Genomic DNA, 25,939 nt, shown 5'->3' with positions numbered 1-25,939 from the left:
TTGCAAATGGTAGTGCTACTTTTATTATGCTAGAATTGTCTGAGCCCAAGTCTTGGTTGTTAAAATGGCTTGTTTTGTGGCTATTTGTGGATTTTTTTGTTCGATACCATTTGGGTGGTACTGTCTGAGCCGAACTCTTGCAAATGGTAGTGCTATTGTCATGCCAGCAGTTGGCTGCTACTGCTGCTGTTTCCTCCAGTTACTGTTCTGGTTTTCTGTATTTCCTCCGGCTATGATTTGTTTTATCTACTGCCTGTTTTGATGACTGCTATCAGAGCAGTCTAGTTTTGCAGTTCAGTTTGTGGTCTGGCTGTAACTCTGTGGTCTGTTCGTAATGTTATGCCATGTTTTCTACCTAAACTTATATCAGTTTCATGGTTGTCAGATATTCTTTTTTGGCTGAAATTTACTATGTTCCATAGGCTATGATGATATAACAGATAAATTTGAAGGCAAGGCACTTGTCTTGGCGGGACAACTTATGAGGGTCAATGGTTTAATCACCATTTGGCAACATAAGTTGTAGCCAAGTGGTGCACTATGTGCCAGATGATTAAAAATTTGAGACAAGTAGATATAAACATAATATTAGTATTCATTATGTTATAAATGTGATAATCGGTTTGTTTTCGTAGATTTGTCAATGACAAGGCAAGATAAAGAATCCTATTGGGTGGTTTTCGTCGGCTGTAAGCCGGGAATCTATACAAGTTGGGAGACCGCGGGACTGCAGGTTAAAGGATACCCGGGGAACTTGTTCAAAAGATATACCACGTTCGACGAAGCAGAAGGAGCATTGTTACAGTTTCATGAGGAAAGATACCGGCTCCTTCAAATGCAGTCGGTTCGAACCGAACAACAATCAAGTCACAATGGTTCCACATCCGTAAGTGCTTTGGAAGTTCAACATCGACCTAGTCTAACCACATACTTCGTTGTAGTGTTTTTCTTAGGTTTCTTATGTTGTATAATCTTGGCACATCTATTTGATTCTGATTGAACTTGTACGTTTTTGTCAAAGATTATGGAAATTAAGACTGTAATATTAACACAAAGTAATCATCTCAAATTAATTTAAACATTTAGTTGAGGTACATTACAAATGGTACAAATTTATTGTCCAACATCTGTCTTCAGCTTTCGACTTCTCCACACCAGTACTGACGTCCAAAGCAATGGCACCATCGATTATAATTGGGAAATTGCATTTCCCTCATGTGCCTAGCTCATCGATTGACCTACACAAATAGTAGGAAAAATGTTTCCAAATTACCGTAAACATGAGTTTATATAAATTGCAAGAAGATTCAATATTGATTACTTACTTGGACATACTGATTCCAAACTTCATCTTCTACCAATAGCCTATTTTCAGTTGCATTCCAACCAAATCCGGGTGTTTGAAGCATGTGTTGAACTGTAAAACAAGTTTGTTTCCAATTCTTAATGTTTGCCTCAATATGAATCTTGGCAATACCTCCTTGGGGGAAAGAATATCTCATTTTATTTTTCAAGACTCCTAAGTATGCGGGATGAAACCCGTGCTCAGCTTGCCAAACCCCTTGATCTACAAGAGTCGTAAGTTTTTCTAGTAACAACTCCTTCTCTTCATCGCTCCAAGCTTGGCGTGCGGCCCGTGCTATTGTGAGGCAAAATAAAAAAAATAGTTGACAATTACTTGTAATGGACAAGAGATATGAAATGAGATGAAAAAAAGTGCACAAATTTGTGCCTTTTATAGAAATATTACCAAATAAAGTTGGTGAACATGTGGTTTCAATTACCACACACCCAACAAAGTTGTTGACCATATGCTTTCAACTACCCAACTAATTCTAACAATCAACCATTTTTTGGGATATTTCGATTTTTTAATTTTTTCCGAAAAATCAATATTCTATACAATAATGGCATAATAATTTAATTATTTTACACATATTATATCATTTAATACGTTTTTCTTTAAAAAAGAGAGAGAGTAAGGTTTAAACATTTTAAAGATAACTTTATTTAATTTTATCCAATTTTTTAAAATAAATATGTATTTATTTTCATTTTAATTAAATTAACCAATATTACCCATTAAATTAATATAATGGAGGCAATAAAGTCACTTCACATCTTATCCCATCATATCCACCTTCTAAATCCACCTTCTCAAAAAGTCATCCAAACATCTCATTACAAATCCACCCTTCTTAAAAGGTGGGGCCACCCTTCTTAACATATCACCCATCATTACATATCCACCTTCAAATCCCCCCTCATTACAAATTCACCCAAAACAAATCCTCCATCCAAACGGGCCGTAAGGGTACGTACCTGCGAGAAATCACCAAAAAAAATGAACGGGAAGGGCTTCATCTGAATAATTTTTTATTTCCAATAAAAATTGTTCAGATGAAGCCCTTCCCGCTCATTTTTTTGCTGATTTTTTGCAGGTACTCATAAAATCATGTTTTGAATACATTGAATGGCTCGGATCATCAAAATTCGATCGGGACGGTATTTAACGGAACTTTTAACGAAATATGTTAGTCATTCGAATGGAAGGGGGCGTTTTGATTAACAGAAGATAACATTGGGAGTAAAATTGAAGTTTTTGAAAGATTGGGAGTCTAATTGAATTTTGGTGTAAAGGTTGGGGGGTATTTTGAAATTTTCCCCTCAAGATTTATCCACTCCTTCTGCATAAATCTAGACCATTCATTCAATATTCCTTTTAAGTCATACACGTTTCTCCTTTCATTTTTTTTGTAAAATGAATGATTTTTTGAGTGATTTTATTTATTATGGAAGTAGAACAATCAGTTTTGGAATTTATTTATTAGAAAATATCTATGTGTATTATACGTATGCATGCGCTGAATGGATTTTCAGGTCAAAGGTGTTAGGGCACACATTTGGTATACGTCTTTCTTAAATCATGCTTATAATTTGGAAATGTTCTAGAAAAGTAATGTATCGCAACCATTATTTATGCCCCGTAAATACATTTGCCAAAAAAAAAACCCACCAATTAGGTCAAATCTTACCACGATTAGAATTAAGATATTCGTATATTAACGTTAAAGTCCATTATCAAAGTTGAGTTTATAATTTCTCTTTTTCTTTGCAAATCTATTTAAGTACTCGATTATGGCCAATTTTTTCCGTGTCCATTTACATTTAGTTGTAGTATACTACTCCCTCCGTCCCTTTTTAAGTGTCCTGCTTCGTAACTCCAACTTATTAAAAAGACATCATCATTATACCTTTCACATCAACTTTTTCCTCCATTTTCCCTACTTACCCATCATCATTACACTTTTACTCACTAACTTTTCAAAATGGAATCTACTTTCAGGGGCAAAATGGAAAATTCACCAACTTTTACCCACTAACTTTACAAAATGAACACTTATTAAGGGACAGCCCAAAATAGAATACTGGACTATAAAATAGGGACGGAGGGAGTACATTGAAACTCCATTCACTAATGAGAAAGAGAAAAACTGTGTATGATACTTCAAAATTCTCTTTTGTATTGTAATTTGTTTGGTTTCTTCTGAAATGGTTCTTTTGCATTGAAATTTGTTTGTTTTCCTTTTCAAACTATACCAAGACTTCGTACTGTTTTAAAATTCGAAAGAAAACGTTCAATTCCAAAGCTGGGTGGAAATCTATATATTGGACCATAGGATCGATACATATTTTTTCAAATCTCCTAAATTTTCTCCTATATTTTGGACCATAGGATCGGTGCATATTTTTTCAACGACCGAGATCTATGGGTAGAAGGGCTAATGATATATTTGGAAAGGATGATACAAATATTCCTACCTTCTATCTAGCTAGCCGAAAATATGGAAATGATTGTACAATGATCTATGCAGTAGTAATGCTACATTCTAAATTTTCGGCCTTCCTTCTATCTAGCTAGCCGAAAATATGGAAAGGATGGTACATATTTTTTTTATGGTTGAGATATACGGGTAGTAGGGCTAAAAATATAATTGGAAAGAATCTATGTCTATATGGTACGGGATTAGAAGATAGTTGTTAAAATTAATTAACCAGAAAGGAGGTAATTTGAATGGTCGAACAAAAAGGAAAGGTAATTTGCACAATATAAGGGATGATATGGCTGGATTAATTAGAATTTAGAAGATAAGAATAAAAATTAATGGCTGGTAATTTGCACGATATAAGTGATGATATGGCTTGATTAGAAGATAATTTGTTAAAATTAATTAACCAAAAAGGAAAGGTTTCTACCATAAACGCTTGCTATATATGTGAAAAGCAAAGTTTCCTTTGGCTTCGAACAAAATTGGTATAAAGCGTTCGTACTTCCATCATGGTTCACGCCGCCAAATCTTCATCTTTTGAACCCTCCATCTCTTCCAAACCAAATTATTGTGACTCCGTGCCAGTAAGTCCCTCTCCCTATCTCTCTTTTATCTTTTGCCTTTTGCATTTTTTGGTTACTTTGGCAAGGTCACTTTTGTCTCTCCTATCAATTTCAAGTTAATAGATTTAAGAGTTGAAAGGATTGACCAAAGATTGCAACCGGAATCGACTTTCCACGGTAACAATCTCCCTCTCCCATTTTTCACTTTATATCGTTCTCTATCTCTTTTTGCCTCTAACAATTTATTTATTTTTATTCTAACACAAAACTATGGGTGTTTCCAAGTTTCTTCTTACATAGTTATCTTTATTTTAATGGTTAAACTGGGAGCAAGAGTAGGTGATTGCGTTTTGCGGCATTTTTCTTTGTTTGTCCTATTCATGATTAACATGTTAGGTTTTGATTCATTAATGTTTATTAATCAAGAAGAGAGTAAGGGCCAATCAAGGAAAGGATTTACCGATGCAAGCTTGCGAAGGGAGAAAACCTGAAAACATGAGGTAACGTTTTTCCATTTTTCCATTTATCTTGCCAAATATTTCTTACATTCTTTGTACCCATAAATTTGGACTAGGGAGGGCAATCCATATAATGTGGAGCGATGGCTTTCATGTTTATGTTATGTAATTACTATTAGAGTGCATTGCATTTTATTGATATAGTTTCTATTCGTCGTCCACTAAAATGTTTTATTTTGGTCAAAGCAATGCCCTATATAACGGATGCATATGTAAGGCCATGAATTAATTAGCGTTCTGCATTAAGAAGGTTGTTTTTTTTTTTTTTTGATATTCAAGAGGGTTGCTTTGTTGATCATGGCTTTGGTGGAATAAACAGATTTGACGATCTAGCTTTGGAGGATTTGCCAGAGAAACACCTCTTAATGTAAGTATATATCGAGATGACTCTTTTTGAAGTCATAGTTTGTTAAATTCAAAATTTTATTTTGTTTTGTGCCCCTGTCTTGCAGAGGATTTTGGAACCGTATAAGTAAGTAGACTATACGTTAGGACGGAATTGTTCTCTTACAAGGCTTTCAGCATTTTGTAGTTTTGTTAATTTGCTTTTTATCAGGTTTATATGAAGCAGGGGTTGGTGTTGTAGATGGTAAAAAATGCATGGGAGAGCTAGAAAAATATGGCTATTGAGGTGGGCGGGTGCATAAGCATCACATGCAATGGATTCTAGTTTCTGTGCAAAAATATTGCGAGACATGAGTCCCTCCTACTATTGCTAGAGGGAGATGAGAATAGGGGATTTGATTATGATGAGTAGTGAATAGGGATTTGAATGGGATGATGTGGGTTAGAATGGGTGAGAATATGAAGGAAGATTCAGATGTAAGTCATGATAAATTGGGGTTTGAAATGTATTACAGTTAATTGTGTTTAATAGGTTAGAGGACGGAGATGGGTCGCTCGCTGGTACTAAGTCTGGTTTTGTAATTACTATTGTATATGATTTTATTGGACATGTAATCATATTACGTTTGGACATTTGTAATTTATTTTGTTTCAAGTGTGGCTGACTCTCGATAGAATTGTTGAATTCTAGATTACTCGATGTGGTCCCCACTAATTAGGAATTGGTTTGTGTTGGGATCAAGTTATATGGGAGTGTGTAAGCACAAATAGTTGTCCACAACTTGCCAAAGACACTCAAAGCCAGTTATAATGTCGCATTTTTCAAGTCGTGCCTGAAGGCACGGGCATGCAGTACCGGAGACCCTTAAAAAAATCCCCCCAAGTTTCCAATCTAATTTTGATGATTCGAGCCGCTCAATGTAATCAAAACGTGATTTTAAGGGTCCCCGTGAGAAATCAGAAAAAAAAAGACCTGGAAGGGCTTCATCCGAACAGTTTTTTATTGAATTTTATTGAACGGTTCAATAAAAAACTACTCAAATCAAGCCCTTCTCGATTAGTTTTTTTGCTAGATTTCTCGCGGGCACCCTTAAAATCACGTTCTGAACACATTGAGCGGCTTGGATCATCAAAATTTGATCGAAAACTATGAGATTAAGATTAGGATTTTTTTAAGGGTCCCCAGAACCGCCCCGATATATATATAGGGGCGGTTCTGGGAACATCTATAAAAACATCTCAAAATCTCAATCTCATAGTTCCCGATCAAAATTTTATGATCCGAACCATTCAATATGTGTAGAATGTGATTTTAAAGGTGCTTGCGAGAAATTAGCAAAAAAAAAAAAGATCGGAAAAGGCTTGATTTGAGCAGTTTTTATTTGAACCGTTTAGTAAAAAACTATTCGGAATTGTTTGGATCAAACCCTTCTCGGTCAATTTTTTTTTTGCTGATTTCTCTCGCATATCCTTAAAATCACGTTCTGATCACATTGAGCGGCTCGGATCATTAAAATTTGAATTTTTGCTGATTTCTCGGGCATACCCTTAAAATCACGTTCTGATCACATTGAGCAGCTTGGATCATTAAAATTTAATCGGAAATAATGAGATATTTTTTTAGATGTCCCCGAAACTGCTCCGTTATATGTGTGTGTGTAAATATTTAGTTTAAATTATGAGTTATTTTAAAATAACTACTTCTCCTTATCTCTCTCTCACACTCTATCTCCACTTCCCTAATCATCTCTCCCACTCTCTCTATACCTCTCTCTCACATTCAACGTTATATTCATCTCTCCCTAACGTTACATCTCTCTCCATTAATTTCCTTCCTCATTAGGTATATATACTCCTCTCCCCCACCATTATTGATATCTATCTCCTGAGAGTAGACCTTTATTTTACTTACGGTGGTTATTTATTTTTCACAGATTTTTTTTCAATGTCATAGTTGTTCGATGTTACCGTCTTAATTTTGCGTTTGATTCAGCAGAGAAAAGATAGGACTTTCAAAACCTAACTTTTACTAGGGTTTACTCTCACATGTTATTTTTGTATTCAAAATAGTGATAATAGTATGTGAGGGATAAAAAATCTGTAGAAAAAAGTTGGGAGTCAAACCGGTAGGGTAACGATTGCGTAAAACGTGATTAAATAACAACAACGTGTCTTATTGCCCGAGCATTCTTGTAAGAGAATTTGTCCCTGTTCTGTGCAGATTTAAGGGAAGTGTATAACACAAAAATTGTAGATCTCAAAAAGTTATGCAACTTTGATATAAAATTTGTCTAAAACAGATGTCGGTAGAATTAGTTATAAATTTTTGAAGTTGCTGTCTCAGTATAGTTTCGAGACAGATTAGCGAAATCACTTCAAACCCGTTTTTACCCCGATAGATGATGGATTTGAATTTCAAGTAAAACATGGAAATTGTAGATAATCGGATTCTAAGTGACTTACATATAGAAATTATCTCAAGCCTATCAAAATAAAAAATAAAAAATTTATCTCAAACGAAGGCTAGAGGAACTTATTACGATTTGTAGAAGTGACTATACTGTGCAAATTTTAGGCAGCTTACCGTTCTGACTAAAAACTTAAGTTGACCCATTTAATGTTAAAATTTGACTTTGTGTGACTAAAGCTGTTCCTAACGCAATAAACTTTGTTTCCGGGGAATATCGTGATTTTTGGAGTTAGTTGCTATTTCTTAGAAATTAGAAGTTGATGGATCATCTTTATGCTGTTAAATTTTAGTATTTGTATTTTAATGTTCGTCGTATTAAATTTTTTGGACTTATGTGATTATTGGACCCACGTGATGCATGAACCCCCTATCTTGGCATAAATGACATGTTGATTAATTAATGGGCTAATGGATAATATTGAGACCACATGGGTTGGGTCATTCCTATCCAGCATGGGTCTTGAGTCCATCGCAAATATACCCAGAGGTCATAGAGCCGGCCATGGGCCTAGGTGATTGGGCATGGTGGACGGGAGCCTAAAGGATTGTGTATTTGTGGATAGGTCTGAGCCAATTACAAATATACTCAAAGGTCATGAAGCCGGCCATGGGCCTAGGAGTTAGGTATGGTGAACGGGAGCCTAAATGATGGTGTATTTGTGATTGGGGGTTGATGCTAGATAGCGTGATGGTTGGGATCGAGAAATTGAAAAGGGTGAGATGTGGCATTGAAAACTTGATGCTGGATGTTGGAACCATTGAATTGGTTGTGGGTTGCAAACCGTTGGAAATTGAGAATGAGATTTTTAATTTCACTGAATCTGTTGAGTTAAAGGACTGCGAGATTGATTTATCATGTTGAAATATTATCATGTTTCTATACCATAAATGTTAGTATTATTTGATGCATGATTAAATTTTAGTAAAAGAGCCTTTGGGTGTCCTACTGAGTGATTTTAACTCAGTGCTATTTTGTGGCCCTGACATTTTACGCTAGGTAACGCGGGTAATAAGGAGTACGAGGAGCCACTTGCAAATTACGAGGCGATAGAGCAGCATGATGGAGATAAACTGCTAAAGCCATGTAGACCGTCATTAGATAGCTCTATTTTATTTTAATTAGAATTAGACTTGTTAAAATTTAAGATTTTAGACTATTTTGTATTTGGATAAATTCCAGTTGTAATAAGTTAGTTAGTTTTTCTTTATTGTTAAAATTTTTATTACTTGAGATTTTTAATGAGATTTACATTTTGTATAAATAAAATAGAATTTTTATTTATTAACGTACCCAATTTTTTGGGCATTACAGAAAGACAGAAAAAGCTAAGGGCTCCGCACCTCAACGTTCAAATTCCATCCAAATACTACAACATTTATGTAGTATTTGGATGGGTTTTCAAAAAAAATTTGGTTTGATTTTTGAGATAATGAGTGGAGAGGTAATTATAATTGGAGTTAGAGGTAATGAGTGGAGAGAGAAATGAGAGTAATAATTGAAAGTAAGAGTAATGAGCGTTTTTTTAGTTGGAATTTTTTTTCAAAAAGGCAATCGAACAAAGCATTAAGTTCCTGCAACTTAGTTTATTTCCTTGTTGAAGCTTCTAATTTTAATTTTATCAAAGCTTTTAGTTAGTTTTTCCATTCCCTACATTACTTTATATCCGATAATACAAGTGGCATTTGGCTCTTACACGTTACTCTATTTGGCCCTTTTTATCTCTAATCCGTTTTTGGATTTCTTAATGAAGATTTGCCTTTCAAAAAAAAAGTGTTCCTTAAAAAATGTGTAATTTTTTTCATCATAAAGTAAGGGCCTACTACTATTTTAACCGCTATAGTTGTAGATATGTATCAATGTGCTCCTCAAAGTTTTATTTGAGTCTACTTAGTCCTCAAAGAATTACTCAAGTTTCAATTTAGTCCTTGAAATATTCAACCTGTTTCAATTAAATCCTTTGCAAAGGGGGCGGCTATTCGCAGCCCCGTATTTTCTCCCTTAGCCCGTTAAAAATTTTCAATTATACTCGACAGTTAGTTACCGAAATTGAGATACATTTTTAGCATACAATTACCGAAATATAATATTTTTTTCAACGGCTATTTATCGAAAATGTATGTTCGGCAGTTGTTACCGAATGTTGAACATATTTTTGACATATAGTTACCGAAATATAATCTTGTTTTCAACAGCTATTTACCGAAATATTATGTATGATTTTCAACAACTATTTACCGAAATATAATGGGCTAAGGGAGAAAATACGGAGCTGCAAATAGTCGCCCCCTTTGCAAAAATATCTATCATATTAAAAAATTACAATCACAAGGATAAAGATTTTCTCAAATTGTATAAAATCCACTACAATTCTTAACAATCTCATATTAGGTCCCTTTTTAGATATCAGAGTCTATTTTCCAGCTTAACCACCATATACATAGAAAAAAAAATGAGCACCCTATTGCAAATTATCAAGATTAGTTACATTTATTATGTAAAATTTAAAAAATATTTATTGGTTACGAGGATCCCACTAGAACCTATTAAAAAACTTTGATGTGCTCAAAAACCTAAATTAGAAAAGTAAATATAACTGTATAAACTGTAAATGTATAATGTATAATTGTCTAAACTTGAAGGACTGCTTTGTAATTAGAAAAAAATCAGAATGAAACAAATCAGAATCTTTAAGGATGAGAGTAAAAAATTAAAAAATATAAGGATCAAATTTAAACCTGCATATAACTATAAGGATAAAATTGAGGCATTTAAATATAAGGATCAAATTAAAACCTATCTCTAGCTATAGAGACTAAAACAATAGATAAGCCTAAGTTTTTGAATTTTTCCAACTAATTGAAAAACTAATTGAGGTTTCTAATTTGATGCAAAGACACAGAACAAATCATGCACAAAAATATTTCACTGTTCGATCTGAAAATTGCACGACTTATTAAAATGTACATTTTCGAAAACAAAAGGGACTTTTGAGTGTATTTTCCTATGCAATAGTAGTAGTCGTCTTAGGAAACCGACAATTATGCACCACAAACGTTCTTGTTTTATGAACTGGATTGACTGTGAATAGTAGTATCACCAAATCTCTTTAAATTGGAATTGAATAATCAATTGTAATTAGCACGCACTATCTTGGATTTAACTTTGTCGAATTGTCGGCGTTGACACCGAGGAGGTTGAACAACTCTCTGGAAAATGCATTAGCTGGATTTGACTCCACCTTATTGGATGATTGCCATCTCTCTAATTCAAAATTTTATGTAAAGCTTTTTTTTAGCACATTTCTTTTTAAATTAACTACTCCATCCAGTAGTTTTGGTGCTTGAATTAGCACGAGGTAGATGTGGCTCTTATCCTGTCACTCATTGACTTTTAAATGAGAAATTTGGTGTTGGAGCCTATGGAGAGTAGGGGTGATAAACGAGCCAAGCAGATAGTTGATCAAGCTTGGTTTGAAAACTTAACGAACTTCAAAAATGTGTTCGAGCTTAGCTTGTTTATGAGATGAGTCAATCTCAAATGAGCTTTAATCAAGCCAAACATGAACCAATATCAAGTAGCTTAATTTTTTTTTATGCGTAATAAGCCGAACGAGCCGAATAGTAGCTTGTTTAAGCTTGGTTTGAAATATTAACGACCTTTAAAAGAATGTTCAAGCTTTTAACAAATGAATACGAGCTCCAAGTTGAGTAGCTTGGTTCGTGTAGCAGCCTTAATGGAGAGACGTGAAACCCCCTAGTTGTTAACTCATTAATTTCACACTAACTCTCCACTAATCTATACAATATTGGCAAAAAGAAATTAGCACAAGGTCCTGTATTTGACTCATGGATCGTCCAGTTTCAGCCATTTTGAACCCATTCCCGGGTCCACCTAAATGATCCAAATCGTTCACTTTTAACAGCTCGTCAAAAACTTTGACCATGCCAAAAATCACGTTGATCTGATAATTTTTTATATGAATTCGAAATGCACTTATATTGAGATAAATAGGACTAATGGGTTGCGGTCTAGTGTTTCACCCAATTTGTTTCTTAAGATAAATGCTTTTCGAAATCATATAAACCGGTATCCGATTAACGTAATTTCTGCTAGAATCTTGATTCAAAACCTAAATTGCAAATTAAAAGAGAGAATCTTAGGCCCGATTTTGATGTTTACGAGGCCCAAGAGCAGTTTGATGTTGTCGTCGAAGTTCTCAACAAGCTCTAAAAGGTAAAAAGTGAATGGTTTAATCGCTAATTGCTCTTGAAATCTGTTTCAAAAGTTAAATTTGAAAAGCATCCCTTTCAGTGTCACCATCGGCGTCCAGGGTCCGAGCCCTTATGTGAACCAGAACTTTCTTTTACATGGCCCTGAGAAGGGGCCCAAAATGGCCAAAACTCTGTCCAGACTGCCAAGGATCTTGACCCTTGACTCGTAGAGGTTGATTGGTTGCTTGGAGCGAGATTTTTGGGTAATAAATGAAGAGAGATAAGTAAAAAAAATGAGAATAAAAAAATGAAATAAAAAAAGGGCGATTCTAGGAACCCCAAGTGAACAATGCCATGTCTTGTGACCTTACAAAATTGTGTAGTGGCTACGGGCCTGAGGCACCACGTGAACATGTACCCAAGAGCACCTAATAAATTTTCCTTTTATCACTCCTCAAGGTCCAACTTCTCTGTGAACCATTTGTCCAACTTTTTTTTTTATTTTTTATGATCATAAATAATACTACAGTAGTATGTATTATTGAGTATCGATGTTGGTCAAAGGTGAAAAACCTGTCATCATCAGTTCGAAAACCTAACATCTAGCCTTTAGTACAAATATACATGGAAGTAAAAGAAGAGTCTTGTGAAGTTGATTTTATTTTATGAAACCAAAGCTCATGCTGCATCAAAACTACCACCCCTGCCTTCTGTCATTATACACCTTTCTATGCACCAAAGCATTTGAATAATGACATTTAGTATGATATATGAACGTACTAACTATCATTTCCTCGTGTACTTTAAGAAATTACTCCTACCAAAGAGAGCAAAAAAGGGTCAAAAAAAGTACAAATCATGGGTTAGTCTGGTGTGTACATGCAGTATTAACATGCTTGGAAGCATAATATTTTTTGAGCCATTATTGAGCGCGACTTCCTATTTTTTGCATAGACTAATCATCCGTCGTCTCGTTGACCACAAAAAAATGAGGTAAAGTTCTCCTCCAACAGGAAAGTACGCCATCTGATATTTTACAGTTCCTTCGATTTTGGATGGAAAATTGCATTCTATGACGTCGATGATGCATGCTAAAGAATGATTTTTGTGAAAAAAAAAAGGAGCAAGGTAAGGACACAAAGAAGCCAAGAGACACTTGCATCAACAAAAAAGATATCCGTTTATTTGTGCGATAAAACAGTACATTAAGTTACAGCTCAGGGAATGAATTACAGGGTACCTGAGTAGAGAGTGAATAGCTATTTCTGGAAATACAGAACAATAAATTTACAGCGCAATCTAAAGAACAAAAGAAGGAAACTTATTTTTGAGCTCCACTTTTTACTGATGGCGCTCCAATTTTAACGTGAAGTTACTAGTAGCTTCATGAACAAAATAGAGCGCCATCAGTAAAAAGTGAAACGGGAATATCAATTTCCCAAAAGAATCAAGGAACAAAACATGCCGGGCTAGTCCCTCACATCTGCATCAGAGGCACTACCTACAAGATTTCCATCAAGGGCACAAGAAATGCACTTTTGCTCAAGGTTGTGAAAGTTGAAGAATCTTATTAGCAGTTGAAGCAGAGACCCTTGGGATTGGGAGTCCAATATATGCAAGACGAGGAGAGATCCGGACATTTGGGATTGGTCGCGGAGATGGGATCGCACCAATGCTCTTGGGCATGCCCGTGGTAACCTCGGATGATAGTTTGACCTTCTCAAGTGCCAGGGATTGCAGATCTGTTGGGTAGACCCTGACACACCCAATCCGAGGACCAACCCCGCTAGTCCACTTGCACGATAAACACTTGGCCAATTCAAACACTTGTGGTGGTTCTGCTTTGGCCATGTCTATAGTAGCATCTTCGTCATCAGAAGTTGTGTTGGACAGTTCATTGATAGCTCCATTATCAGGAAACGTTGCGGTTGTTGATGGACCCTCTACCAGTTCTGGCTTGGACTCATCAGTTGTAAGTTTGAACGAGGTGCTGCCATCATATACTGCACACATCTGCAGAGAAAATGGTGAATATCAGCCATCTTTGTTCAAAATTACTAATGAAAATGAATTTTGCATTTTTGATTTAGAATTCCATACTCCCCATGTGTGTGAGAAGCTTAAAGTGGAGTACTAAAACTACTTCTCATTACAATCATGGCATAGCCAAAAGTTAAAGCAGGAAAATGTAAACCCTGGTTGACAAGAAAATCCCACACACCAGACCCTAGTTTATTACAAAACTGAAACAAAGTTGGGAGGAGATGAAGAAGGAATATGGAATTTTGGAAAAACATAAGCAGTTAAGCTAAAATTGTAGTAGTTGAGGACGGTTGAGAAACAAAAAACCGAAGCAGTTCCTTAAAGGAGAAATCCGGGATTGAAAATTAGCATTATATAGCTGCAAAAAGGGCAACGCCAATAATAACTTTATGGAGTACTAAATATGGATTTACAACAAGCTTTAAAGAAACATTAGCTACTACAAATGCCATTGCACACATAGGCATATACCAAAAGCGTCTATATGCGCATATAGGTTTGATGTCCGGAAACAAGAGAAGCTACCTTAACATTGGTCAAGTCCACTTGGTGCTCCTCAAGGAAACTAACGAATTCCTTGAAATTGTCTTCAGTTGGAAGATAATGTCCGCTGTATGGCCAGATTGCCTGAAGTAAAGAGAGAGAATAAGCTCAAGTAGCTCAAACGGAAATGCAGCTTTATATATGCAAGTGTATATTCTTCCATTTGTGTCTCATTTATACCTCTAGAATTCCATCGTTGGCAACCAATCTACCGGCTGCTGTTGTAGCACCTCCAGACATAAAACTGGAGTGCTGAAAAACACCTTTCTTCTTCTGTCCCACATACAAAGCCCTTGCTGGGCTCAGGACGAAGATCCACTTTGAGTGTTCATCAGTGTTTAATAGCATGCCATTTTGTTTGAATAATAGCTTTCCACCCTCCACAATCACTTCATATCTTTCCCTTTCCTTCTGGAAATGTGGAAATATATGAGAAACAATTCAAAGCATTTTGTATGCAAATACTACATAATCTGAGGGATGAAACTTACAGGTCCAAGATATTTAATGCACTGGCTATGTAGATCGATTATATGGCAACATTCAAGATTTAATTCTTTACCGTCCCCGACATCAAGCCTGCATTTCCAGAAAAGAAGAGAATATAGTAAGAACATTTAAAACGGGAGCAGGTTTGAATTGTGTACTATCGTTAATGAAGGGGCTACTTACCAATAGAAGAAAGGTTGGGTGCTCTTGCTCTCAGACCATACGTCGTAGTAGAAATGCAAGTTGTGTCCATACCTATGACGTGGATCAATCTGGAAAAGAAAGGAAATATAATCAACAAGAGAGAAATCATTATATTTCTACCTCCCATTCCAATTCATGTAATGGACTTGGGTACGGATACGTGTCTAAGGGCTTGTTTGATAACCTATTTTCAGCACTTAATACATAATAGGTTAAGTAATAATACAATAAGTCGGTTTGATTATATAAAAATAGGGCCTTCCGTGAAAGCAAAGAGCAAAATTTTCAGTAGGTACCCCCGTAATATATGCTTCTGAAAACATCCCCTTATGTTCATTGAGACGACAGGAAAATAAAATTGAGGCCTGCTATTGCATATTGGTCTATAGATTATCGTGGTTCTCGGACTGCAGAGGACACAAGCTACAGAGCATACTATCTTACACATTGTTGGCCAGGAATATACTCATATGCACAAGTGGGTCATATGATTAAAGATAAATACAATAAGGTAAATTGATAGTAACCATTAAAAGGGCTTACTGCTTCAAGCCAATGTTGAAGAGCTAGTTTTTGAGCCTTTTCATCCTGGAATAAACCCTTCCCTACCTGAAACAGAAAGTAATTGGAATTAGTTCCCAAATCTATCTACCCAACATTTTTGGTAATTATACAGTGCTCTAACGAACCTTGGCAGCTCTGGTCCTTGCACGTGCCCATCGCGATGCAGCAGTTTCTTGTTTTGTAACGTTGAAAAATGATACCGAGCTACGTTTCAGAGCAGCAAAATCCAAGGCCTTCCACCTAAAACATTATCATGTCACGTGAAATGATTAAATCAGCTCCACTAAGCTATATATTGTGAATAACAGACCAACCATAGCTCTTCAACCACAACTGCACAATCAGCTAGGTTTCTTCTTGTCCGGTAACTCTTGTAGACTTTCTGAACCTTGGTTGCTGCAGCATCAAGCTCACTAATAGGTCTTGGAGAGAGCATTATCAAGGGTTGAGGAAGTGAAATTGTTTGCCTGGACTTGACATAATCTTTTTCCTTCAAAGTCATTGATTCCACATTCTCTTTTTCCAGAACGAAATCATTCGTTTGAATAGGGGTTCTACCAATTGGTTTATTAGATAGTGGGATTTGATCTAATTCCAGACTTGTTCATGGTTTCTGAATCTTCTCTATGATATGGAACTGTTCTCAAGGCCAAATCCCCACCATTTATTCCAACCAGTTTCCGGCCAAATGAAAAACTGGTGTCGCAAGATTTTGTTCCATGCTGATAAGAGCAATGAAAGAGACAGACCCATCGATTTTTAATGCAGCAATATTAGATTAATTATGCCTGTTGAACAACAACAAAAAAGAATAAATTTGGTAAAAACATTCCGAATATTATACAAGAAAGGGATATTATGAGTTGAAATCTACAAGATCAGTTAACAGGATCAGATGTAAACCCTGACATCCTGGTTCGAAACTTGGCCCTCTTGCGGGATAAATCTCTTGTGAATCCAGTAATCCAGGAGGGATGACCTACTTTTGACAGGGGAGGGGAATAGTTGAGGTGCGCGTAAGCTGGCTTGAACAATCAACAACAATAACAACAGAACTCATATAGTCCCCAACCATTGGAAGTATGGGCGGGGGAGAATTAAAGACAGACTTAACCTTTGGCAATATACACGAAGTGGCTACTTTTAAAATACTACTGAAACAGTAGCCCCTGTACCTGTTTTGTTGCGGAACCATGCCCCTAAATCAAAACTAAATGACGTCATAAACTAAATGACGTCATAGAGGCCAGGCTTAGATATCCTATTTAATTGTTGTGCATGTTTACCATGCTTCATTTATTGATAGTTTGATAGTTCAGAGTGCACTATGCACAATTGGCTTGGACAATCGAACCTGAAAAAAAAAAAAAGAACTTGGAAAGGGTTTGGGAAATAATGTAAAGGCAATCAGCTAAGAATCAAAATGCAATAGCACAGCAGCAGAAAGATCATTCTACAATCTCGACCCAGAACCGGGAAGGAGGACCAAAAGCAGGAATATTAGCTCAATCAAAGAAGCTACGCCCAAAAGCAAGGTACAGAAGCAATATACTGTAATGATCTTCTATTGCTTAAAAAAGGGTGTAAAATCCAATTTCCCGACCTTCAAATCCAAAAACCAAGGACTTCACATGCTCCCTCTGTCTTCTGTCTAGTCAGTCTATCTATCTGAAAATGACTATTTTGATGAATCAAAGACAAAGAAGTGTCCGTGGAAAAAAAAAAAAAAAGACAAAGAAGTGTCGGTAGCATTAGAGCATGGGTAGTACAGTATCAGTTTTGCTCGGTTTTATATATGGGAAAATTTATGTTATATCCCTTCCACTTCACACGGAAGTTCACTTTGGTCCTTTTTAGTTCCAATTCGGACAATTCTAACCTTCATTTTAGGATTACCTTTCAACGTCAATGTGAAGATGCACAATTTAGCCTCGTGCCTCCATTATTATCTGTACCTTTCTTTGTGGGTAATCAGCCCACTTGGAAAAGTCATGTCTTTTCTTTTGTGAAATTAGATAATACTTCGGGGTTGTGCCATTCGGTACTCTCTCCCACTTTACAATTAAACATTTCTGTGGAGTCTATCATTAAGTATATGGATCTCACATGAATGTTTGCTTGTAAAGTGGTAGAGAGTACCGCATGGCAGAACCATATGGATCCCACAGAAATGTATGATTATAAAGTGGTTCAGAATACCACGTGGTGATACTCCCAAACTATTGAATAATTACTCTCTCTTTTTTTTTTTTTCAGTTTTTCTCACTTTTTTTTATGTGTTTTTAAATAATCTGTGAATTGGTTAGCTTGAAAAATCAAATTAGAGGGGTCCCCAATCCACTTTTACCAAGCACGCGCACGTAATTATTGATCACAAATCAAAGCTAATCAAGACAAAGTCAACTTTTGATAGTGTCGAAGTCAAATTAAGCAAATTCTTCAGCCTCTTTGGAATGAAATATGACCATGGAGAGAAACTTACTCACGGCGGAGCCGTGTCCGCCGTGAATAACTTAATCACGGCTCTACGCAATCTCACCCATCCATTGGTGTAATTAATGGTTGAGATGTGTTTTCAATTTTGACAGGTAAAAAATAATTTTTATCGATCAAAATTGGTTTTCAATCTAGACCATTTAAAACACTTTTGGATGCGCGCGATTTAGCGCCGTAAATCTTCTTCATGGGAGGCTCCATAAAGAAGTTTTTCTAATAACCATGTATGCGACCATTGATTGATCTGCAACTTGCTTCCCTCATGCATTTACTAATTGCCCATTTCCACGTACTGAATTTGGGCTGCAGGCCACTTGCTCCCCATTTCCCCCCAAGTGTGTTGTATGATAATGACATTACTAATGGTGCTGGTTAGAGCCATGAGTTCTTCGGTTCTCGTATACAATTTTTACAAAAAGAGTCTATTGCAGTTGGCCGAACTGGATAAGGTTGTGGCCTAATAAATTGGGATTTGGGCACGAGCTGAATCGGGTCAATATGTGTATGTTGGGCTTGTGAAGCCTAATTCAAATTGAGTCGTGCTTCGCTGACTATTCCGAGATATTTATTGGTCATGTAAACCCTAGGTTATAAGTACTTACTATATGCAGCAATTGATGTAATTCGTACTCTCTTCATTCTACATGTTGTGGTAAATAGTGAGAGCCATAAATGTACTCAAACTACATAATTGGGGAACTACGTAAAAATCTTTGTGCCTTGTGTTCTTTATTTTTTTTGAATGGCGCAGAATCATTTATCATGAGGATAAAAAATTGAAATCGAATACAACAGGAGAAGATTGCGTTTTTATTTTCTGTTCTTGATTGTTCTTCGCATTGCTTGTTTGTGGGTTTGGCCGAATTCTCAAAAACATAGTCCCTATGGAATGAACGTAGAGGCCTGAAACTTGTGAGTTCAGCAAATGAATTCTTCGTTAGGGTTCCCATTTCCTCCCCCTTTGCCCACACCCTCTCCTCTATTTCCATTCCTAACATCAGTTGAAGTGAGTATGCGGTAACAAGAACGAAAATGTGGCTTGAACAATTGCCTATAATGGTTACCTGTTCATAATTATTTTTGCATTAAACCTGAAATCCAAAACAGTACATTAACTTACAGCTTAGGGAATGAATTACAGAGTACCTGAGTAGAAATTAAATAGCAATTTCAGGAAATACAAAACATTAAATTGACGACGCAATCTAACGAACAAAAGAATCAAGGAACAAAACATGCTGGGCTAGTCCCTCACATTTACATCAAACGCACTACCTACAAGATTTCATCAAGGGCACAAGAAATGCACTTTTGCTCAAGGTTGTGAAAGTTGAAGAGTCTAATTCCCAGTTGAAGCAGAGACCCTTGGGCTTGGGAATCCCATATACGCAAGCCGAGGAGAGATCCGGACCTTTGGGCTTGGTCGTGGAGATGGGATCGCACCAATACTCCAGGGCATGCCTGTTGTGACCTTTGGTGATAGGTTGACCTTCTCAAGTGCCAGGGATTGCAGATCTGTTGGGTAGTCCCTGACACACCCAATCCGTGGACCAACCCCGCTAGTCCACTTGCACGATAAACGCTTGGCCAATTCAAACACTGGTGGTGGTTCTGCTTTGGCCACTTCTATATTAGCGTCTTCGTCATCAGAAGTTGTGTTGGACAGTTCATTGATAGCTCCATTATCAGGTAACGTTGCAGTTGTCGATGAACCCTCTACCAGTTCTGGCTTGGACTCATCAGTTGTAAGTTTGAACGAGGTGTTGTCATCGTCTACTGCACACATCTGCAGAGAAAATGGCGAATATCAGCCATCTTGTTCATAACTACTAATTAAAATGAGTTTTGCATTTTCGATTTAGAATTCCATACTCCCCATATGTGTGAAAAGCTTAAAGTGGAGTACTAAAAACACTTCTCATTACCATCATGGCATAGCCAAAAGTTAAAGCAGGAAAGTGTACACCCTGGTTGACAAGAAAATCCCACACACCCGACCTTAGTTTACTAGAAAACTGAAGCAAAGTTGGGAGGAGATGAAGAAGGAATACAGAATTTTGGAAAAACATGAGCCGTTAAGATAAAACTGTAGTAGTTGAGGGCAGTTGAGAAACAAAAATCCCTTGAAGGAGAAATTCGGGATTAATAATTCGCATTATATAGCTGCAAAAAGGGCAACACCAATAGTAATTTTATGGAGTACTAAATTTGGATTTACAAGAAGCTTTAAAGAAACTTTAGCTATGTACAAAAGGCACTGCACATCTAGCCATATACAACCAAAAGCGTCTATGCGCATATAGGTTTGATGTCCTGAACCAAGAGAAGTTACCTTAACATTGGTCAAGTCCACATGGTGCTCCTCAAGGAAACCAACAAATTCCTTGAAATTGTCTTCAGTTGGAAGATAATGTCCGCTGTATGGCCAGATTGCCTAAGTAAAGAGAGAGAATAAGCTCAAGTAGCTCAAACAGAAATGCAACTTTATATATGCAAGTTGTGTCCCATTTATACCTCAAGAATTCCATCGTTGGCAACCAATCTACCGGCTGCCGTTGTAGCACCTCCAGACATAAAACTAGAGTGCTGAAAAACACCTTTCTTCTTCTGTCCCACATACAAAGCCCTTGCCGTGCTCAGGACGAAGATCCACTTTGAGTGTTCATCAGTGTTCAATAGCATGCCATTTTGTTTGAATACTAGCTTTCCACCCTCCACAATCACTTCATATGTTTCCCTTTCCTTCTGGAAGTGTGGAAATATACGTGAGAAACAATTGAAAGCATTTTGTATGCAAATACCTGATTTGAATAGTCTACTTAGGAAAAATACATAATCTACGGGGATGAAACTTACAGGTCCAAGATATTTAATGCACTGGCTTTGGAGATCGATTCTTTGGCAACATTCAAGATTTAATTCTTTACCGTCCCCAACATCAAGCCTGCATTTCCAGAAAAGAAGAGAATATAGTGAGAACATTTAAAAGGAGAGCAGGTTTAACTTGTGAACTATGGTAAATGGAGGGGCTACTTACCAGTAGAAGAAAGGTTGGGTGCTCTTGCTATCAGACCATACGTCGTAGTAGAAATGCAAGTTGTGTCCGTACCTATGGCGTGGATCAATCTGGAAGAGTAAGGAAGAATAATCAACAAGGCAAGTCATTATATACCTCCCTTTCCAATTACGTAATGAACTTGGGTACAGGTGTTAGGTGCGGGTACGTGTCTAAGCATTAGTTTCATCTAATTTTCATTCCAAGGATACGGGGACATGATGGAATATTCAAAATCCTTAATATATAAGTTCTATTTTTCTAGCTTAAGGGTGTTTACTAGTTATCTTAGACTTTTTCATGCAAATTATAGAAGTTACATGCATAGCTCATGCGAAATTTGAGTAAGAAAATATTCTTGTTAAACTATTCTCCAACTAAACATGTTTGAAAGTTGAAACAGATCTCATACCCTTGTCCGAGCATCGAATGTCCTATACGGTTACTTTATATAATTTGAAGGATCCATAACATAGCTCCTAATCATTTATAGTATGTGCCCTAGTCTAAAGTTTCAGACAATTGAAGTCCATAGATATCTCTGAAGCTTAACTTGATTTACAGTTTAATTTTGCAAGGTTGCACAACTTCATCTGAAAACAGAGAATAATATTAATAGCTTCCACATACTTATTTTGACAAGAAATTCAGGTGCAATGATGTCAATATGTCATTATACTTCTTACAAGGTATTGAAATGTGAATGTTGAACTAGAGTCCACTCTACCAACCTATGATTAACAAAGGCACTAAATATGCTTCTAAAAACATCTCCTTAGGTCCATTGAGACAACAGGAAAATAAAATAGAGGTTTGCTATTGCATATTGGTCTATAGATTATTGTGGTTCTCGGAATGCAGAGGACACACGCTACAGAGCATACTATGTTACACATTATTGGCTACGAATGAACGCATATGCACGGGCAAGTCATTAATAAAAGGGCTTACTGCTTCAAGCCAATGTTGAAGAGCTAGTTTTTGAGCCTTTTCATCCTGGGATAAACCTTTCCCTACCTGAAACAGAAAGTAACTGGAATTAACTCCCAAATCTATCTACCCAACATTTTTGGTAATTATGCAGTACTATAATGAACCTTGGCAGCTCTGGTCCTTGCACGTGCCCATCGCGATGCAGCAGTTTCTTGTTTTATAACGTTGAAAAATGATACCGAGCTCCGTTTCAGAGCAGCAAAATCTAAGGCCTTCCACCTAAAACATTATCATGTTACCACAATTACATCAAAACACTGAAATAATTAAAATCAGCTCCACTAAACTATAGATTGTGAATAAGAGACTAACCAGAGTTCTTCAACCACAACTGCACAATCAGCTAGGTTCCTTCTTGTCCGGTAACTCTTGTAGACTTTCTGAACCTTGGTTGCAGCAGCATCAAGCTCACTAATAGGTCTTGGAGAAAGCATTATCAAGGGCTGAGGAAGTGTAATTGTTGGCCTGGACTTGACATAATCTTTTTCCATTACAAGCATTGACTTCACATTCTCTTTTTCCAGAACTAGATCATTCGGTTGAATAGGGGTTCCACCAATTGGTTTATTCGATAGTGGGAATTGATCTAATTCCTCAGACTTGTTGTTCATGGTTTCTGAATCTTCGCTATGATATGGAACTATTCTCAAGGCCAAATCCCCATGTATTCCAACTCTAGCTCCCGTTTCCGGCCAACTGAAAAATTGGTGTCCCAGGATTTCATTCCATGCTGACAAGAGCAACGAAAGAGACAGACCCATTGATTTTTAATGCAGCAATGGTCTAAGGGTTTGATAATAGAGTAATTAATCCTGATGAACAACAAAAAAATTAATTTGGTAAAAACATTCCGAATATATCATATAATGGAGGGGAATTATATGAGTTGAAACCTACAAGAACCTAGGGTACTATATTAGAAATCTTGCAATAATGGCCACAAAACGAAAATGGGTTATCAAGAAAGCAAATATAAACCTCTTTGACAGAAAAAGTAAAGCCAATGTCCACACGAACACAAAGTTAGCTTTCTTCCAATAGAACACCAACCCTCCTCTTATTTACCTCTTATCTACCCTTCTATTGCTACCTATTCACAGAGAAAAGAAAACCCAATATATGGAAAGAGTTTTGGGAATGGTCAAGGCATGAGACATAAGGATTCGCTCCCTGTCTCACGTTGGAAAGCTCTTAGGTGGTATCAACGCCTTTGTGGCTAGTTCAAGGAGCAGAGCATTTGCTCCGACTTCAAGTGGCCCCACTGGGCCACTGGTAGAAGGTGGGCTTATGGTTCCCACTCCCAGGATTAGACTAGTGAACGGTGGGCTTATGATTCCCACCCAGGATTAGCCAGGATTAGTCGAGATGTGAATAAGATGACCCGAATAACTGCTTATAAAAAATAATAACAATAAAAATACTGTAAAGGGCAATCAGCTATGCATCAAATTAATGCCCCAATAGCTCAACAGCAGAAAGCTCATTCTACAATCTAGACCCAGAACCAGGGAGACGACCAAAAGCAGCAATATTAGCTCAATCAAAGTCAAAGAAGATTAATCAGCTAAACCAAAACCGGTATATTATCAGCCAAACCCAAAAGCAATACAATGATTTGCTATTGCTGAGAAAATAGGGTGTAAATCCGATTTCCTGACCTTCAAATCCAAAGCCAAGGCTTTAAGAAGCTCCCTCTGTCTTCTTCTTCTTCTTCTTCTTCTTCTTCTTCTCTCTCTCTCTCTCACTCTCTCTTTCTCTCTCTCTCTCTCTCTCTCTCTATCTGAAACAAGTTCCAAATGACTGTTTTGGTAAGTGCATGGCGAGTGATAGTTTTGCTCGCTTATATATACTCGCGGGAATGAAGAATCAAGGAAAGTGCGTGTAAACCAATACTAACACGAGCAATGCTGTGATTCTACAGGAAAAAAGGGTTCGCGGGACTACTGGACCTTCTGTGAAATTCAAGAGAAGGGTTGAAGAAGCACAATTTTAGCCTCGTGCCTCCGTTGCGAGAAATTTTCCAGTGCCGGTGGGTACCTTGTGATATCCGCTCGGCACATCCTAATCGTTCGATGCGATTTTGGACAGTTCAAATTTAAAAACAGAAAAAAGAGAGAGAAAAAAGAGAAGTAAGAAAAGAAAGAAAGTTTCAATCTAAAGCATCAAAAAATACATGAGATGGCTCGGAAATGTCAAACGGGCATCACATGGATATACCGGTTCTGAACTGAAAAATTTCTCAACCACTCCCACCCACTCGGCACTGAAAAAATTTCTCATCCATTGCTGTCTACCTTTACTCTGTGGGTCCTATACTACAGGTACAATAATCACCCCACTTGGAAAATTTTGTCTTTTCTTTTTCTCACTTTTGTGTGTGTGTGTGTGTTTCTTTCAATAATTTGTGAACCGGTTACTTAAAAAATCAAATTAGAGGGTCCCTAATCCACTTTTACCAAGCACACGCACGTAACTGACTAAGGCTCCGTTCCGGAAACCTTCTTAAAAAATAAATACTTATTTTGTCTCTTTTTATTCAAAAAATAAGAAGGATCATTCCACAAAAATCCAAATAAAAAGTTTCTTTCACATTTTCAAACTAAAAAATAATTTAAATGAAAAAAAAAATTCAATTTTTTTTGCACCGTATTAAAAATCTCAATGAGATCTATCAAACAAGATCCATAGTAATAGGAAAATTATTTGCGTAAACACATGATTTTTAAGCTTGAAGTTGCCTTATACAAAAAATAAGACTGTTGCTATGATAATGGGCGCCGAGGGAGGGAAATCGTACTGGCGGCCGTGCCGGGCCGTCTCCGGCCACCGAACCGCCGATCCGAGCCGTCCAAAAATTCTAAGAAAAAAATTCGAGGGATTATCATATATACACGGAAAATGGGTGCTCGGATCAAGCACCCTACACACCTCGGATGCCGTTGATTCCCGCGATGGCCCCCTCAATTTTTTTTTTTAGAATTTTTGGACTGCTCGGATCGGCGGTCCGGTGGCCGGAGACGGCCCGGCACGGCCGCCGATACGATTTCCCTCCCGGCGCCCATTGGTACCTATATAAATTCTTCCAAAATAAGTAGAACCCTTCTTATTTTCCGGAACAACCCTTCTTATTCAACAAAAAATAAGTTCTTAACTTATTTCTGGAACGCAGCCTAATCCACAAGCCAAAGCTAATCCAGATAAAGTCAAGTTTTGAGACACTTGCGACTTGGGGGGTAAACGAGCCGAGTTGAATCAAATATTGGCATGTTCAAGCGCGGCTCGATCAAAATTCGTATGGCTCGAGTTCGAATCGAGCTAGAAAATCTCAGCTCGAGTTCGGCTCGCCAAGCATGTACAAAGCTCGAGCTTTGCTCATTAGTATTCGGTATGGAATAAATGAGCCAGCTCGGCTCGAACTCGAGCTCGAATTCGTCAACAATTTAGCCTTAATATTGAAAAATTGGCTAAACGAGCCGAGTCGAACCGAATATTGGCATGTTTGAGCCGAGCTGAGCCGAACCTATATATTTCTAGCTGAGACGAACTTGTTCGAGCCGAGCCTTGTTAGGTTCGAGCTCGGGTCATTTATCAAACGAGCTACAAAAATCGAGCTC

The 25,939-nt window shown here is 37.0% G+C and overlaps 1 protein-coding gene and 1 pseudogene across 1 annotated transcript; both read right to left on the bottom strand.

Moving 5' to 3' along the window:
- Positions 1–13,096: 13,096 nt before the first annotated feature.
- LOC131306691 (IQ domain-containing protein IQM1-like) lies at positions 13,097–16,534 on the bottom strand (annotated as a pseudogene).
- A 2,803-nt stretch (positions 16,535–19,337) lies between these two features.
- LOC131306692 (IQ domain-containing protein IQM1-like) lies at positions 19,338–24,504 on the bottom strand. Its single transcript, XM_058333092.1, has 9 exons — positions 23,984–24,504; positions 22,638–23,137; positions 22,430–22,544; positions 22,284–22,349; positions 21,315–21,403; positions 21,134–21,221; positions 20,792–21,022; positions 20,610–20,711; positions 19,338–20,063 (listed from the first exon to the last, which is right to left on the bottom strand). The coding sequence occupies exons 2-9, from the start codon at positions 23,084–23,086 to the stop codon at positions 19,617–19,619; spliced, it is 1,587 nt and encodes a 528-aa protein (XP_058189075.1). The 5' UTR covers positions 23,087–23,137; positions 23,984–24,504; the 3' UTR covers positions 19,338–19,616.
- Between the last annotated feature and the right edge of the window lie 1,435 nt (positions 24,505–25,939).

Source organism: Rhododendron vialii, chromosome 11a (assembly GCF_030253575.1).
Source record: "Rhododendron vialii isolate Sample 1 chromosome 11a, ASM3025357v1".
Lineage (NCBI taxonomy): Eukaryota > Viridiplantae > Streptophyta > Magnoliopsida > Ericales > Ericaceae > Rhododendron > Rhododendron vialii.
Note: the sequence above shows the minus strand (reverse complement) of the source record. Positions and strands in the feature narration are given on the sequence as shown.

Coding starts and splice junctions, on each gene's coding strand:
- LOC131306692 (XM_058333092.1), bottom strand. CDS start 23,086: ATGGGTCTGTCTCTTTCGTTGCTCTTGTCAGCATGGAATGAAATCCTG. Junction 22,545..22,637: donor GTTGTGGTTGAAGAACTCTG/GTTAGTCTCTTA, acceptor ATAATGTTTTAG/GTGGAAGGCCTTAGATTTTG. Junction 21,222..21,314: donor ACCCAACCTTTCTTCTACTG/GTAAGTAGCCCC, acceptor CTGGAAATGCAG/GCTTGATGTTGGGGACGGTA.